This window comes from Patella vulgata, chromosome 3 (genome assembly GCF_932274485.2).
Source record: "Patella vulgata chromosome 3, xgPatVulg1.2, whole genome shotgun sequence".
In the NCBI taxonomy this organism is placed as follows: Eukaryota; Metazoa; Mollusca; class Gastropoda; family Patellidae; genus Patella; species Patella vulgata.
Genome location: NC_065881.2, coordinates 83461007 through 83478816, shown reverse-complemented (window position 1 = coordinate 83478816; position 17810 = coordinate 83461007). Strand labels below are relative to the sequence as shown.

The following is a 17810-nucleotide window of genomic DNA, read 5'->3' as shown; positions in this document are numbered from 1 at the left end:
AATTCGGTCAAAATTTATCGATTTAATTGGTGAGATCACATGATCACAAAATGGCGGCCATGACTTTGTTTTGATTTTTTTACGTTTAGCCTGAATTTTCATTCTTGCACGTTAAATGGCTAGTTACAGCCGCCTTGTCTAATTATTTATTTTACGTGATAATGGCCGTTCAGAATCCAGATTACGAGTGGCAAGTTACCAATTCTTCGTCAGAAAATGATCCACTTTTGCCAAAACAGGTGAAACTTGTTGAAGTTTTAGGTAGAGACAAACAACCAGTTCAACAAACAGCAGGTATAACAAATAATTCAGACAGTCCTTCAGCATTTTGGAATTAAAAATGAAATGAAAAAATGGGGTTTAACGCCCTACTGTTCTGCTCGGACTGGGCTAATGAAGACAGGTATACGCCATGTGTGCGATGAGGGAAATTTTGCGCGGGCAGCAACACTATGACCTACTTTCATATCGAATTCCAACTGCCAAGGGATCTTTTACGTGCACGCCAATGTATACATGAGACCTCTGTATTTTGTATCATCTGAATGACCAGACAGCTGTTCTTGTCAGGCCCTCTGTCCTGCACCACTGACAAGGGGAAACCACGTCGGAAAATCTTGATGAAATTTAGATATCAAACACTCGACCTCCAGGCTAGCGAGCCAGCATCTTACACACTTAGCCACTGTGGCTCGCTGATTCAGGAATTGATTGAAAGTTTGATGATAACTGACAACAAATTTTAGAATGTCTTCGTGTGGTCTATTAGATTTAATAAATAATCTAATCCTCCAAGGGGGTTGGATGGCCGAATGGTTAGCGCATTATATCATAAGGTCTGTCATTGAGTCAACTGGTGTGGTTTTGATTCCACGGTTGTACGTGACAAGGAGTAGGGGCGCCTGTCCAACCTCATTTGTATTCTCCGGGTTCTCCAAATTTCCTCCCACTACTAAAGACCCCTATGCGCAAGCGAATTAATAAAATAAAAATGAACCATATGTTAGTCCCAAAATGACCTAGTTTGTGTCAAGTGAACATTAAACCCCATTCCTCTCTCTCTCTCTCTAATCCTCCATGTAGATTGTGAAATTTATTTTAAAATAAAGTAATGAATATAATAAAATAATAACGATAATCTTTTACATTAGGCTCTTTTAAAACATCAAGAATACATAAAACCAGGAACAAATTTTTTTACATACATGTACCATAACAGTAATATTTAGTCATCACTTACAAGCCCCTAATCATCTCTCTAGATCATCGGATGCTGGGAACCGTGGTGGCTCACTAAGTAAGACGTTGGATTTAACAAAGTATGGTACTGTGTAGCCTACACATTGGCATGCATGCCAATAAAAGAAATCTTGGCTACACAAATGTTCAGCTGTGCCCCCCCCCCCCCCCAATTCTAGTATTTACCAAATCTTATTTTGGGTGCTGTCAGATGTTTTCTGTTGGTGTTTAGTTTGATAATTCAGCACCATTGTCTATTATTGAACATTTAATATATATTTAGGTTCATCATGGTTCAGTTCAGCGTTTCTGGTGGTAAATGCAGCTCTTGGTGCTGGATTGCTCAATTTTCCAGCTGCTTATGATCAAGCTGGAGGCGTGGTGGTCGCCGTAAGCATACAATCTGTAAGTTTATAACTTTTATAATAAAAATATTGCTCAGGGGGAATGAGATATACAGGAGCAAGTTTCTGCTTCTCTTAGATCTTGTCTGTGATATTGTGATAGCTTTCGTTAATCTCCCAGTCATGACGATAAGGGATGCGATGGCTGAAGAGAGGAGATGGGATCATTATGTGAATCTGTTTAATAGACTATGGATCGCGGACTGACTAACTGGCAATTAACATCTGCTTCCTGGCCCCGAGTTCACAAAACATTCTCAGACTTAAGTTAATAATTTACTTAAAATTGTTCACCTTATTTTAACCAAAATATAGCCCTTTATAAAATGATCGTTGTTTTAATGTATCAAATACATCAATAAGAAACTATGTGCAAAGTTTGGTGTTTCTGGATCAAAGATATTTCTCATTGAAAGTTGAGTAAATTCTTAACTTAAGTCTGAGAATGCTTTGTCAGGGCCTGGAGTTTACAAAGCATGCTCAAACTTAAGGTGGGAATTTACTTAAAATTGTTCATCTTATTTTAACTCAAATAATATAGCCCTTCATAAAATAATTGTTGTTTTAATGTATCCAATACATTAATAAGAAAATATGCACAAAGTTTTGTGTTTCTGGATCAAAGATATTTCTCATAAACAATGATTGAGTAATTTCTTAACTTAAACATGCATTATGCAAGAGCTAAATCTGCCTATCGCAGGTCTTTCTTTAGGCCTGAAATCTTATCTAAATTATTAATTAGACATTAATTAACTTATCCAGACCATAATCAACCCTCGATGTCAAGGCTAGCCTTCGATATCGACTGGATTAGAATCCTATATGCTGCAAACGCTCATTGATAATTAAATCAAAACAATGGATAATCGAGACTATGCTTTTTAACGTACTAACTTTAGTAATGATGAACGAGGCTAGGCGGAAATTTACAAAGCTGATATCTCGGTTCATAGTGGACCAATTTGACTGAACAAATTACCTTTACATTATCTAGTTTTTAACTATTATAACGAGAACTGTCAGCTCTTTATCTAATCTCTCATAATGTATCTGTAAGTCTTAGAATGCTTTGTGAACTCGGGGCTGGGTATTGCAGTGGATTGCTTACATAACATTTTTGTTGAAATTGAGTGCAAGAAACATTCACCCAGACTCCATTTTTCCGGTTTGAAAGTTTTGGCCACGTTTTTGTGTATGATATCAATAATTCAATTATTCAAACTGATTGAATGAAAGTCACCCAGACTCCTTTTTTCAGTCAAAGAGGGCTAACCACAATTCACAGAACAGTATTGTTGTGTAATAATTCAATTATATTATTTAGAGAGAGATAGAGAAATGGAGTTTAATGTCCGCTTGACACAAACTATGTCATTTTGGGTCTAACATAGGGTTTAGTTTTATTTCAATAATTCGCTTGCACGTAGGGGTCTTTAGCTGTGGGAGGAAACCTGGGGACCTGGAGAAAACCCACGAGATTGGACAGGCGCCCCTTATTAGGGTTTCACACTATGTAGCTTGTGTGAAACACTATTGTTTTTGTTAAAATTATTATTCTTCTTATTATTATTCTTCTTTTGTTTTGAGTAGATCTCAGCAACTGCTTGTCGAATCGTTACGATTTCTTCGGTTTTTCTGGGAAAGTGGGTGTGACTTAGAGGATAAAGCTATTTTGAACGTTCTGCGACAATGCGAAATGTCCGAAATCACCAAAGCTATCGTTTTTAGAAATATTGCAGTAATTTTAACAATAATCATTGGATTTTAACTTTCGATACATTTTGGCATAGCCGGAGACAGGGCACATAGCTACGCTACTTTTGATTATTGATTTTCTGCAAATCTTCGCAGATATTAGGCGCCAAATTTAGAAAATTTAAATTTTTACAAAAAACTTTTTTATTTATGAATATTTTTTAGTTGTGTTTTACACAAAATTGAGGAGTCATCTGACTTGCGCAAAAATCTGATTTTTTTTTGTCTCAGTAATTTTGCTTTGCCGCCATTGGCTAATTCAGTTTTTCAGTCCTAGACTAATTATTTATTGTTCGATTTGTATAAAACAAAGTTCATATGCTCCGTTGTCTCAATTGCCATTTGTTTTGTTACCGATAGAGTTATCTGTCGGCACTGGAAGTGGCTTAATTTTACCAAAAACTACAATTTTGACAGTTATGTACCACTTTTCGAAAGCAAATATTATTTTTTTCAAATCTGGTATAACTGAATGGGTGCGCCCTTTAAAGCACACAAAATGTTGGGCCCAGTTTTTTTAATTTCGATTCCGTTTTCAGGCTATTTCGATTAAAAGGTGAAAAGAGGTGTAAAATTAAGCTATTTACAACCCATCCAGCGTTTTCATATTTTAAAATATTACTTCGTAACTTTCATAAACTTGTAGCAATAATCTATACGGAGAGAATGTATGTGAAAATTAATTAGTAATATGCGCAGTTGCCGAGAAATGGTCAATTTTGCATGAGTCACTCTTTACACTATTGTGCCTGTAAAAGAGTCAATTATTTTCGGATTTTCATAGAAGTGAAACCATTTGATGCATAATGTCAATTGTGACTAGTTCAACTCAATTTAACATTTTCAATGTCACGGGAAATGACGAAATTTGGACAAAAACTGTATTTATAGCCTTCGAAACAAATAATTTATTCAAATGAGTCGTATTTGTTGTTTGTTTAAGATTTTGATATTTGATTCTAATCAACTAAAAGAATGAACCCATACGATCATATAGATATCACAAAATGGTTTCTAACTTGTTCAGTGGCGGAGAAATGGGCAATTTTCAACAGGTCACTTTTCAAGGTTTTTTGTCCATAAAAGTGTCAATTATTATTCAATTTTCATGAAATTTTCACTGTGTGATACCTAATGCCATTTACGATTTCATACAAGTAATTTAAGATTTTCATTATCACCGGAAGTAACGTCATTTTGGCAAAAACTGTATTTTTAGCCTTCAAAACAGATATTTTATTCAAATGAGTCTGATTTGTAATGTTTTTAAAATTATGATATTTGATTCCAATCAGCAAATAGATTGAACCCATACGATCATACAGATACCAGAAAATGGTTTCTAACTTGTACGGTTGCAGAGAAATAGACGATTTTCTACAAGTCACTTTTCAAGGTTTTTGGTCTATAAAAGTGGCAATTATTATTCGATTTACATAAAATTTTCACCATGTGATGCCTTATGCCATTTCTGATTTCATAAAACTAATTGAACATTTTCATTATCACCGGAAGTACTGTACACTTACATGTAACAAATGTATAAAATGAATTGATATTGCTGGATTTGGTTGATTCGGCGTCCATTTTATTTGATGTGTGCAATGCTTATGTGGAAACCTGTTTAATGGTTTAATTGGTACCGGAAGTGACATGTTTAGGGTAACGTGGCACCGGTGAAACCCGTCATTACTGCATCGCAGTTCTAGTATTAATTAGAATACATACATGTAACAGCCCACTATGTATGACACATCTAATTAAAGATACATTATGGGAGATTAGATTAGATAAAGAGCTGGCAGTTCTCACTATAATATTGAAAAAATAAATAACGTTAGAATATGCTGAAAATTTCAGTCAAATTGCTCCACTCTGATCTTTCATCTTATTAATTCCCTGTAGTTATTGTTTTATTTGCTAAATGTTTTCTAATTGTTATTTATATATTGGCTTTTTAATTTTAGGCTAGCCTCAATCATCATTACTAAAGTCCGTACAATAAAAAATAAAGTCTTGTTTATCCATTATTACGTTTAATTAATTTTCAAAATAATTATGATCGGTTTAAGTGAATTAATGTCTAATTAATAAAGAAAGACCTACAATAGACAGATTTAGCCCTTGCATAATTTATGTATAAGTAATAAATACAAAGCATGCCGTATGTATGACAGGATGGGGGACTAACTTGACAACCTGTGTTTTTTACAAATATCACCTTAATAACTTGTATACCAGATCACATAGGTTATTATTTATAATACACACATGTAACACAGTTAGTATATTGTACATGTAGGTGTATATACAGTGTATATATCACCTTCTTAATTACTTGTGTATTGAAGGTGTTTGATTCACAGGATACACAACTCACTAGGGGGTGGTATAAGTGCTTATATCACACTTTTGATTATCTATCAATACACAGTATGCTGTAATACATAATACTATACACAGGGGTAATAGGGGTTATAGTATCTTTCCTTGGTGTTAATTAAATATACCACCCTTTCAAATTCTTACCTTTATGTTGTTAGTCTTATTCATCTTGTTAATTCCCTGTAGTTATTGTTTTGTTTGCTAAATGGTTTCCAATTGTTATTTATATATTGTATCTTTCATCTTGTTAATTCCCTGTAGTTATTGTTTTATTTGCTAAATGGTTTCTAATTGTTATTTATATATTGTATCTTTCATCTTGTTAGTTCCCTGTAGTTATTGTTTTGTCTGCTAAATGGTTTCTAATTGTTATTTATATATTGTATCTTTCATCTTGTTAGTTCCCTGTAGTTATTGTTTTGTCTGCTAAATGGTTTCTAATTGTTATTTATATATTGCATCTTTCATCTTGCTAGTTCCCTGTAGTTATTGTTTTGTTTGCTAAATGTTTCTAATTGTCAATTGTAACTTTTATATTGCACCATATTTTAATCTGCGATTTCACCTTAGGTGGAACTGGAAGTAAAACCTAAATTGAACACTCATTATCAAAATTAATCAGCCAACTTTAGACTGGACACAAGTACAAATTAGATGATTTGGGATGATTTGAAATAATCGAGATCCCTTGTTTGGTTTATTCAATGAATGGCGCAGTTATGAAATGACATAAAATGGGATTTAACGTCCTACTTTTCTGCGCCGACTGGGCTAATGAAGACGGGAATACGTGTGCTATGAGGGAAATTTTGCATGAACAGTGGCACAAAAGCCTACTCTTATATCAAATTTCAACTGTCAAGGGTTCTTTTACGTGCATGCCAATGTGTACATAGCACCTTTGTTTTTATCCCATCGAAACGACTATATATTATCTATTGCCATGCCCTCTGTCCTGCACGTCTGAAAAGGGGGAACCTCGCCGGAAAGATTCTGATGAACTTTCTCAGTCAACACAGGGATTGAACACGGAACCTCCAGGCTAGCGAGCCAAGTCTTTCTCACTGAGCCACCATGACTCCTGGCGCAATTATGAACGGGAAAGGAGCAAAAACGACCCAATTTCTGAAAAACAGAGCTCAATACTGACTCCTCATAGTGATTAGCGAATTCAGTTTTTGAGGCATAAAACAATAGTGTTATAGGGAGTTATCCTAACATAATCCCTAGTATAGGCAATAAACCAGTTAATCTTAAAATCCTCAGTTGGCTTCAAAAAACAACATATAGATCTTCAAAGCGAGTAATTTAATGACAAGACATTAATACCTATTCTGTATTTTATTATTTTTCAGATATTTCTTGTGTTCATCGTGGCGGCCATCATGATATTGGCCTACTGTTCTGATTTAAAACAAGCGTCAACATATCAAGATGTAGTTTTATCAGTTTGTGGAAAGAAGGCTCAGACTGGGGCGGCCATTTGCCTTCTTTTGTATTGTTTTGGGACGTGTATAACCTTTCTGATTATTATTGGTGACCAGTGGGAGGAATGTAAGTTTTTGTAAATATCTACAAAAATGAAATGAAATGAAATGGGGATTAACGTCCAACTATTCTGCTCCATCTGGACTAATGAAGACAAGCGTACAGTGTGCTATGAGGGAAATTTTGCCCAGGCAGCGGCACTATGGCCTACTCTTATATCGAATTCCAACTGCCAAGGGATATTTTATGTGCACGCCATTGTATACATGGGACCTCAGTTTTTTGTCCCATCTGAATGGTTAGACAGCTGTTCTTGTCTATTTATGTATTATTTACCGAATTGCACTGCATAGAATGAAGAAGTGTGCTGCCATCTATGATTTCAAAAATACATGGAGTTTCTTTTTATTAACTGAACAACTTTTGCTAATTTTATGAAAATGTAATATTAGTGAATCTTGTTATTTCAGTTTTTTTGTTTGTAAGTAAAGAAACTTATTGTCATGACACCCCAGTTTATATGGATAGAAGTTTTATCATAGCCGTCACTTCACTCCTATTTATTTTACCACTCTGTTTTCCTAAAAGAATTGATTTTTTAAAATATGCCAGGTAATTATTTTATAACATTTATTATATCTGATTATCAATCGGATTAAAATATAAATCTATATTTCATTTCATCTTTTTTATACTTTCAATGCCCTACACTACTGTAATGAACCCAAGTAAAACAAAATTTTGAACTTTAAAAAAAATGAAACGAAATAGCATCTGTGTTTTAATTAGATTGATTATGTAAGATTTAGATAAAACAAATTGGCCATTTTTACTATAATACTTCAAAAATAGATAATGAGAAATGAATATATTGAAAATTTAATAAAATTAAAGAATCCCCGCTCAACATAATACACAACAGACTTGTAGAAGTAAAAGATCGTTCGTTTAATGGGTCGATGTTTTGGGTGAAATACCCTTTATCAAGATATTTCACCCGAAACGTTGACCCATTAAACGATCTTTTACTTCTACAAGTCTGTTGTGTATTCTGTTGAGCGGGGATTCTTTAATTTTATTTTACTACTCCGCCCCGCATGGGATTCTTTAATTTTATTTTACTACTCCGCCCCGCCAGTATCATCTTTTGATCCAGTCTCCTCGCAGATGTATCAGCCTGTCCAGATTTAATTACTCTCTAAGGGAGTGTTGCCGTACCCTTTTCCTGTTTCCATTTTGAAAATTTCTGAGCAGAGTTATAAGTGTTGGAAGTTTGGACAATATGGTCTTAATTGTTAGATTAGAACCATTGCCAAGATAATAAATCAAAGTCTTGGTTATTTGTTTTATTTTTAGATTATTAAATGGTGAGAGTGTTGTAATCCATTCAATATCTCAGCCATCCAGTGGTCTAGAGAGTTGATTATGGGCTTGTCATTTAAGGTTAAACTGTTATATGGTGCTAGTGTTCTAAACCATTCAATATCTCAGCCATCCAGTGGTCTAGAGAGTTGATTATGGGCTTGTCATTTAAGGTTAAACTGTTATATGGTGCTAGTGTTCTAAACCATTCAATATCTCAGCCATCTGATGATCTAGAGAGTTGAGTATAGGCCTGTCAAGTTAATGATAATTTATATAACATTTGAAGCCAGAAAAAGATCTGCAATGGGTAGAGGGAGAGGGAGAAATGGGGTTTAACGTCAACTCGACTCAAACTAGGTCATTTCAGGACTAACATATGATTCAATTTTATTTCAATAATTCGCTTGCGCGTGGGGTCTTTAGCAGTGGGGGGAAACCGGAGGACCCAGAGAAAACCCATGCGGTTGGACAGGCGACCCAACCCCTTGTCATGTACATCCGGGGAATCGAAACCACGCCAGTTGACTCAATGACAGACCTTATGATACAACGCGCACGTGCTAACCATTCGGCTAACCATTCGGCCATCCAACCTCCCTGCAATGGGTAGATTTATCTCTTATATAATGTATGTTTATCATGGATTCTAGCTAAACTTATAGCATCTTCAATAGAAGGCTTAATCTCGCCTTAACTACGTACATCTTATCAAGCCCTTTACGTAATACCCCACATATTTTGGCACAACTTTCGATTGGCTACAAGCCCAGCTTGTGATCCTATCAGATTCCTTCATTAAAAATATTGTTATGATTATCAAATCTCGCGCTTATAGCTAAAATGTCTACATGTGACAATCGAGTTGCAAAGTTCAAGGTTCGATCAATGTCAAGGTTGCTGGAAATCATACCTGATCAACCATAGATATATGTGATAAACAAAGAGTTTCAAAGGAGTCCGCCATATTTGTTTACACTGTGTTATGTGTGACGACCTCTGATTGGACAATGCTAATTAGTCACATGTAAACACAACGAGTGCAAAAGTTTGGGAATTGCCCAGTATTGAAGCAACGGTTAGATGTTGTAAAACTCGCGATCGTTGCTTCAGGAACATGAACATGACTTATTTATATGGGTTACAGACAAAAAGCCCTTAAACTGAAACGGCTCAAAACTTTGGTCAAAATGGACTTAAATTTTAGTTAAAACAACCTTAGATTGATCATGACGGCCATATAAAAATCTGAATCTATATTTATATCGTCTACAGAGGACCCTGAATGTTTTAAATAGTTGTCCTATTTTTGTTTCAGTTTTGTAGGCGTGGCTGGTATTTTATATGTAATGGTTATGGTGGCTGTCAAGTATTTTATACAAGATCCAAGTGATAAACCAACTTATGTTAAAACAAAGTAAGGTATTTTATACAAAATAGTGTTAAACTAACTTATGTTAAAACAAAATAAGATCCAAGTGGTAAACCAACTTATGTTAAAACAAAGTAAGGTATTTTATACAAACTAGGTCATTTCGGAACTAAAATATGGTTCAATTTGCACGTATGGGTTTTGGCAGTGGGAGGAAACCGGAGCACCCGGAGAAAACCCACGAGGTTAGACAGGTGACCCTACTCCTGGTCACGTACAACCGGGGAATCGAAACCACGCCAGTTGACTCAATGAAAGTTAGGTTAAAACAAAGTAATATGTTTTACACAAGATCCGAGTTATGTGAAAGTAGTAATATTATTTTTAATCTAAAGAACCAACCACATTCAGTCTTGGTATGGAGTTAAAAATACCATATCATATTCATCTACTTATTGAATCTTACAAACTCTCACACTTCTCAAATACAATGTTTGAAAACTCCTATTCTTAAATTAGTTACCTTTGTTCAGAGTAATTTACTTTGTTCAGAGTAATTTACTTTGTTCAGAGTAATTTACTTTGTTCAGAGTAATTTACTTTATAGAAATGGGGTTTAACGTCTTACTGTTCTGCTCTGACTGGGCTAATGAAGACATGCACATGCCATACAGTGAAATTTTGCCCAGGCAGCGGCACTGTGGCCTACTCTTATATTGAATTCCAACTGCCAAGGGATCTTTTAAGTGCACGCCAATGAATACACAGGACCTCATACATGTAAGGTCTGTCATTGAGTCAAGTGGCGTTGTTTCGATTCCCTACTTGTATTTCACAAGGGGTATGGGTTTTCTCCGGGTCCCCCGGTTTCCTCGCAAGCGAATTATTGAAATAGAATTGAACCATATGTTAGTCCCGATATGACCTAGTTTGTGTCAAGTGGACATTAAACCCCATTTCTCTCTCTCTACTTACATTTCAATTACTAAATGCCAGTTAAACAATTTAAAGATTCATAGATTATTTTATTTTCAGACCAGATTCTTGGATGGATATATTTCTAGTAGTACCAGATATATGTTTTGCTTATCAGGTTGGTTTGCCATTCTTGCTATAATAGTTCGAAAATAGATAATGCAAAATGAATATATTGAAAATTTCATTCAAATTACTGTATTGCGAGCGAAGATATTAGCCTTTGAAGGTTTGCATTAATTGCAACCACTGTACTGGTTGTTCAAAGCTAAGCCTCGTTTCTCCATTTTTTAAATTAAATCAAAATATGGCTGAACCATTCTAATCTACTTAATATCAGAGATATCCGTTGACATCGAGAGTTGATTATGATCTGGATAAGTTAATTAATGTCTAATTAACATTTCAGGCCTAAAGAAAAACCTGCAATAGGCAGATTTAGCTCTTGTATAATATACAGTATGTTTCAGTGCATGTAAAAGATCTCATTTCAGTTGGAATTCAATGAAGTGTCGACAGAGATGCTGTTTCGGGGCAAAACTTCCCTCACAGCACACTGCATGACTTATTGTTCGATCCAAGAAAGTTTATAGGGATCTTCCGACGTGGTTTCCCCTTATCAGTGGTGCAGGATGGAGGGCCTGACAAGGACAGCTATCTAGTCATTCGGATGGGACAAAAAAAACGAGGTCCCTTGTACATATTGGCGTGCACGTAGAGATCTCTTGGCAGATGGAATTCGATATAAGAGTTGGCCTTAGTGCCACTGCCCAGGCAAAATTTCCCTCATAGCACACTCTATGGCGTATGCTCGTCTTCATTAGTCCAATCTGAGCAGAACAGTAGGACGTTAAACTCCATTTCATTTCATTTATTGCCTGTCTTCATTAGCCCAGTCGGCGCACAACAGTAGGACATTAAACCCCATTTCATTTGATTTATTGCCCGTCTTCTTTCGCCTGGTTGGTGCTGACAGGTAAGGCTCTTTTAATGAGAAATTAAAAAGTAAAAAACTAATATTTGATGTTTGTTTGAATTTCAGTGCCACGTGAGCATTATTCCTATTTATTCCTGTATGGAAAAAAGAAATTTAAAAGAGTTTTCTAAAACTGTGTCTCTAGCGATGGTGTTGTGTGTTTTATGTTATACTGTGACAGCTACTCTAGGATATTTACAGTTTGGACACGGAATAGCTAGTGATATTCTCATATCCTTTGACCCCGATGTCACAGTCATTATAGCCGTAGTATTAATAGCAGTAAAAACATATACAACATATCCGATTTTATTATTTTGTGGGAGGTAAGTTGTCGAGTCCTTGTAGTAATACTGGCCTATTTGTTGTGTTTTCTTCGTGTTTGAAATTACAACTACATGTTAAGTCGTCTCGTTCTCAATAAAGTGTTTATAGCTTTTGATGGCTGCTCCCACTGCTAAAGACCCCTGCACGCAAGCCAGTTATTGAAATAAAATTGAACCATATGATAGTTCCGAAATGACCTGGTTTGTGTCGAGTGGACGTTAAACCCTATTTGTCTCCCTCTTTCTTTAGTCCAGTTGGTTGGTGCAGAAAAGACGGATGTTAAACCACTTTTCATTTCTTTTAAGACATTTCTCTTTTTTTTTTCAGAGCTGCTTTTGATTCTGTGTGGAATAGCGCTTTAAAATTAACACCAGAGATTATTGAACAACGAGAAAGAAAGATGCGGATTGTCGTAACGTTAATATGGTTTACGATCACCGTGGCATTAGCAATATTTATACCAAATATAGGCGTAGTCATTCAACTTCTTGGAGCCTTTGCTGCCTTATTTATATTTTTATTCCCAGGTAAGTGAGTGAGCATTAAAAAATACTATACTCTTCCCTTCAATGACTTAAAGTAGCTAAGTCTCTAACTCAATATCATCCACAGTCTTCGACATTTGAAACACGAATTATTTGTCAATTCAAATCAACATTGGTCTTGTGATCTTACAGGGAAAAGATGGGCTTCTGATATCCAATATTTAAGACAAAATAAACATTTTACCATTGGTGCACGAATCGTATACCACAATGCGTTTCAGCACCATTTGGAACAAGGGACTCAAAGAACGAGGCTAGACATATTCCACAAGTCATGTCAAATGGTGACGCTATATACTTATCTGGAGAGCATGCGCAATAAATACCATCGGTTTAACCAGATGCTAAAGATTGTCATTCAATTGAGACTTCTGGCTTATTTCGCCGAACATAACTGATTAGAAATTACAGCAAAACAGAAATGATTGAATGTAAATCAGTTTATATACATTCATATTACATTATCATATGTGTTGCGACCCATTTGTTTCAATTTCTAGATCCCAAATATTAGCTCCTTTAAGTTTACTCCATGGATGCTATTTCGCCCGTATATGCCAGACAATCATGTCCTAACCTATTTTACAAACGTCTGTGCAGGAATATGTCCAATCGGACATCAGGATGTGGTGAATAATATTCAAATTTCCAAAATTATTTAACTGTTCTGGGTGTTATAGCTATTACTCATCCCTCCCGTCTTCATTAGCCCAGTATAGGAGTAGAACAGTGGGACGTTAAACCCCATTTCATTTATTACTCATCCCACAAGTTTATTATAGAACTACAGATCTATGAATTATTAAATAATTGGCATAAAATCAGCTGAAAACCTGACATTTGACTCATACATAGCTCGTTAAAATCCTGTTTATCAAAAAAGTTTGTATAATAATCATTTATTCAACACTAATGATATTTGTCAAAATATTTAATTAAATTTTATTTTTATTTATTTTTTAAAGGTATGTGTTTGTTGAAATCGATGTTAGATAAACAAGCTGCAGGTCCAGAATTCCAACCCAACTCGAAACGAATCAAGTTTTTGATATATTTTTCGTTCGCGTTTATAACATTAGGGGCGTTTATTACTGGTTTGACTTTATGTCAAGCTATACAGAAAGATATTCATGGAACCAAAGCAGATACTTCAAAATATACATGTTGAAATTAACAATGTTCCCCAAGAACTGTTTCCCAGAAATATGCATGTTCAAATTAACAAGAGACCCTGAGAACTGTTTCCCATAAATATACATGTTCAAATTAACAATGGAACCCGAGAACTGTTTCCCAGAAATATACGTTTTAATTAACAATGGTTCCCGAGAACTGTTTCCCAGAAATATACATGTTCAAATTAACAAGAGACCCTGAGAACTGTTTCCCATAAATATACATGTTCAAATTAACAATGGAACCAGAGAACTGTTTCCCATAAATATACATGTTCAAATTAACAATGGACACTGAGAACTGTTTTGCAAAGAATTGAGTTGCTATTTATTATCAAGAGCTCTAAAGGACTAAAAATTAACAGTAAGAGCTGTTTTCCATGTTCAAAAAAATATACATGTTTAAATTAACAATGGACCTTGAGAGCTGTTTTCCAAAATTGTTTATGAGACTTAATTATTTTGGTTTTAGCAATGATTTCCCCAATATAAATAATTTTGTTCATTTTTAACATTCTGTCGAGACGAGTAAATATGACCCAATTGAGAATACTATATGGGTGGGGTGGGGCAATCATTTGAACACCCTCCCTTTATCCTCACAACAAAATATACATATATGGAGGGAGTTTGTTCCACCATTAAGAAATTATTGAACGGTGGCGTATGCATGATATTTGTTTAATGAGGAGGGGGTTTCTAGGGATATTTGGTTATAGGGGTGGGGCTGGGGGTGGTTCTAGGAAGTGTCAGTGGTGATTTTTAATGCATACCTGTTTATAATGTTTAATTTTATCAGCTACCTCATCCCAACAGACAAAATGATCAATGTTACATGTTTCATAAAAACAGAATGATAAGTAACACATGACACAATTATATGGAATACAAGTTGAAGAGTTTATTTCAGCGACGATTCGATGAGGGTTCTCACGTCATAATCAAGCAAAGAATGACAACCATCGTGCAATGAAGATATATATATATACAAAACCTGGAACAAAGACAAACATCTATAACCAGAGATAATCATTTGGAAACGTCGCTGAAATAACTTGTATTACATATGATTGTGTCATGTGTTATTCTCATCCAGTTACTAAATCCCACCTAAACAAAGAATGATAAGGGGAGAGGGGAAGCACCTGGTTCACAAGTTACATATATTAAACTTTCTATGGTTATATTTGGGGTCTGGTTGATTGTGACTAAACGTTTTGTTCATCATGCCACATTGTCTTTCTAAAATGTAAATCACATTATTTATATAGTATTTTTGATCATGTATGAATTATTAAAACGGCAAGACCCCTTTGATTTGGGGCAAAAATAAAAGTGTCAATTTCATTTAATTTTACGTTATGATTTGTTTGGGTGGGATATCAGTCTATCTTGCTTGAAAACTCTACGTCTATTCATAAAGTCTTTGTTGAGATATAACTGATTTTACGTTCCAGTGTTAACACCAGTAAGCCCAGATTAATCTTAAACTTGTGTAGAATCCGCATCCAACAAGAATACGGAAGTGTTCTTAACTAAATAAATATTAAAGTAGATAAACAAAAGAGACTATAACACTGTTTTTATCGTCAGATATTGTCTAACAATATCTTACGATAAAAACAGTGTTACTTTAAAATTAATCTTACATAGTAACATAGCAAACAAGCTGATTTCCACTTAATCTTTCCAATATAATCGTAAAGAACTAACAAATAACAATAAAAAAAAACATTCAAAATTTTTTGGGGACCTAAATAAATCAATTAATTTTAGCTTCTTAAAGTCTGGATCCCTGCATTGGCCACGAAATTCATCAGGATTTTCCGATGTGGTTTCCCTTGTCAGTGGTGCAGGGGGGAGGGCCTGCAAGGACAGCTGTCTAGTCGTTCGGATGGGATGAAAAACTGAGGTCCCGTGTATACATTGGAGTACACGTAAAAGATCCCTTGGCAGTTGTAATTTGATATAAGAGTAGACCATAGTGCCACTGCCTGGGCAAAATTTCCTTCATAGCACGTTGCATTAGCTCAGTCGGAGCAGAACAGTAGGACGATAAACCCCATTTCATTTCATTTCAATTCCTTAAGTCTGATGTACACACTGAACCACTACGTTTCCTCTAGAAAATATTATTATTTAAACATACATAAAGTAAGGCTGAATAGGCTAAATCTACCTATTGCAAGTCTTTATTTAGGCCTGAAATGTTATCTTAATTATTAATTAGACATTTATTAATATGAAAAGAGCTTAATAAACTCTCGATGCCATCTTGTGTTCGATTTTCACTGGCTTTGAATCCCATCTGCTGCTCAACGCTCATTGATGATTAAATGCAAAAATGGATAATCAAGACTATTTTTTTTTTTATCGTACCGACTTTAGTAATGGTGATCGAGGCTAGGCCTAAAATTCAATCGCTAATATCTTGGTTAAGAGGGGAGCAATTTGACTGAAATTTTCAGCATATTCCCTTTACATTATCTAGTTTGTAACTATTATAGTGAGAACTGCCATAATTTCCCTTTAATACTGGTATTATTATTAGGTAACACGTTAATTTTAATGGGCAGCCTATAAAGAGACCTCTACATAAAGTTTGTAAAAAAAAAAGTCCCAACATTTTCTTTTTTACAGGTATATGATACTTTTAATCATTTTTTTTTTCTTTTTGAACCAAATAAATTATTTTTGTACCAAAATATTATCTCAAATATCTTGTTTGTTTTTTGGCCATAATAAAAATCATAAGAGTTGGAATTTAAAACATTTCATTAGGAGCAAGATGGGTGTTAATATTCACCCCTCCCCGCACACTCTCTCTCTGTGGATCACTCTGAAATGTTGGATTCCCTCTCTATTATTCTATGGCTATTTAGAGGGCTGAAGGATCATGAATACTCATCATATAGGCTAGAGGGAGACAATTCAATCAATTTCTGGATAGGCAACCTCACACTGCTCCCACCTTCAGACTCACTTTATGGGGGGAATGGTGCTGATTGGTAGTATGTGGTTCCGTTGTTCCGATGCAAAGTTATTTATCTACTACCTTACATTTCCTGCAGCTCATATACTTAGATATCTTTACTAGACAATCACATGTTCTCTCCCTTTTATTAGTTAGCTTGTGACAAGTGACGACTGAAAAGGGGATGTGGTGCAAGTTTTGTCATAAGGTCTGTCATTGTATCAAGTGGTTTGGTTTCGATTCATCGCTTGTAAGTGACATGGGCTAGGGTCGCCTGTCCAACCTTGTTGTTTTTCTCTGGGTGGTTTCAACCTGTCAATGTTGCAGGACCAAAGGCCTGGCAAAGAATAGTGTCTAGTCGTTAGGATGGAACAAAAAACTGAGGTCCTGTGTATGTACTGACGTTCACATAAAAGAACCCTGAACATTTTGAGCAAAGTTTCTCTTATTGGCGAACCTTAATAAATTGATAAACTATCCTCTATCAATGCTTAAAGTGACTATCCTGATTTGAACAGAGTCTTAAAAATAAAATTCCGAGTATGTATGAAATTTGAACGCCAAAATATAGAGGAATGGTGTATTTATCCTGTCTCAAAATATTAGCTCAAAATATTGAGTCGTTTGGACGTGAAAATCAAAACTGCTTATCCGGACACGTAACCCTTTTAAGATTTCGAGTCAATTTTGTCGATGGGTGACCTGATAATCGATTCCCGTTCCTTTTGAGGTTTATACAGTGAATGACCCATGTGCTATACTAGATAACGAGAGGTAAATTTCACCACCGACACATTATTTTTATAAAATAAAAGTATGGTTTTATCCAA

At 35.1% G+C, this 17810-nt stretch overlaps 1 protein-coding gene across 1 annotated transcript; it reads left to right on the top strand.

The window, feature by feature from the left end:
• The first annotated feature begins 24 nt into the window (after nucleotides 1-24).
• LOC126816459 (sodium-coupled neutral amino acid transporter 7) lies at nucleotides 25-15353 on the top strand. Its single transcript, XM_050543060.2, has 9 exons — nucleotides 25-294; nucleotides 1523-1644; nucleotides 7142-7340; nucleotides 7745-7886; nucleotides 9955-10053; nucleotides 11044-11101; nucleotides 12026-12285; nucleotides 12614-12813; nucleotides 13797-15353. Exons 1-9 carry the CDS (start codon nucleotides 162-164, stop codon nucleotides 13997-13999), a joined length of 1416 nt encoding a protein of 471 aa, XP_050399017.2. The 5' UTR covers nucleotides 25-161; the 3' UTR covers nucleotides 14000-15353.
• The last annotated feature ends 2457 nt before the right edge of the window (nucleotides 15354-17810 follow it).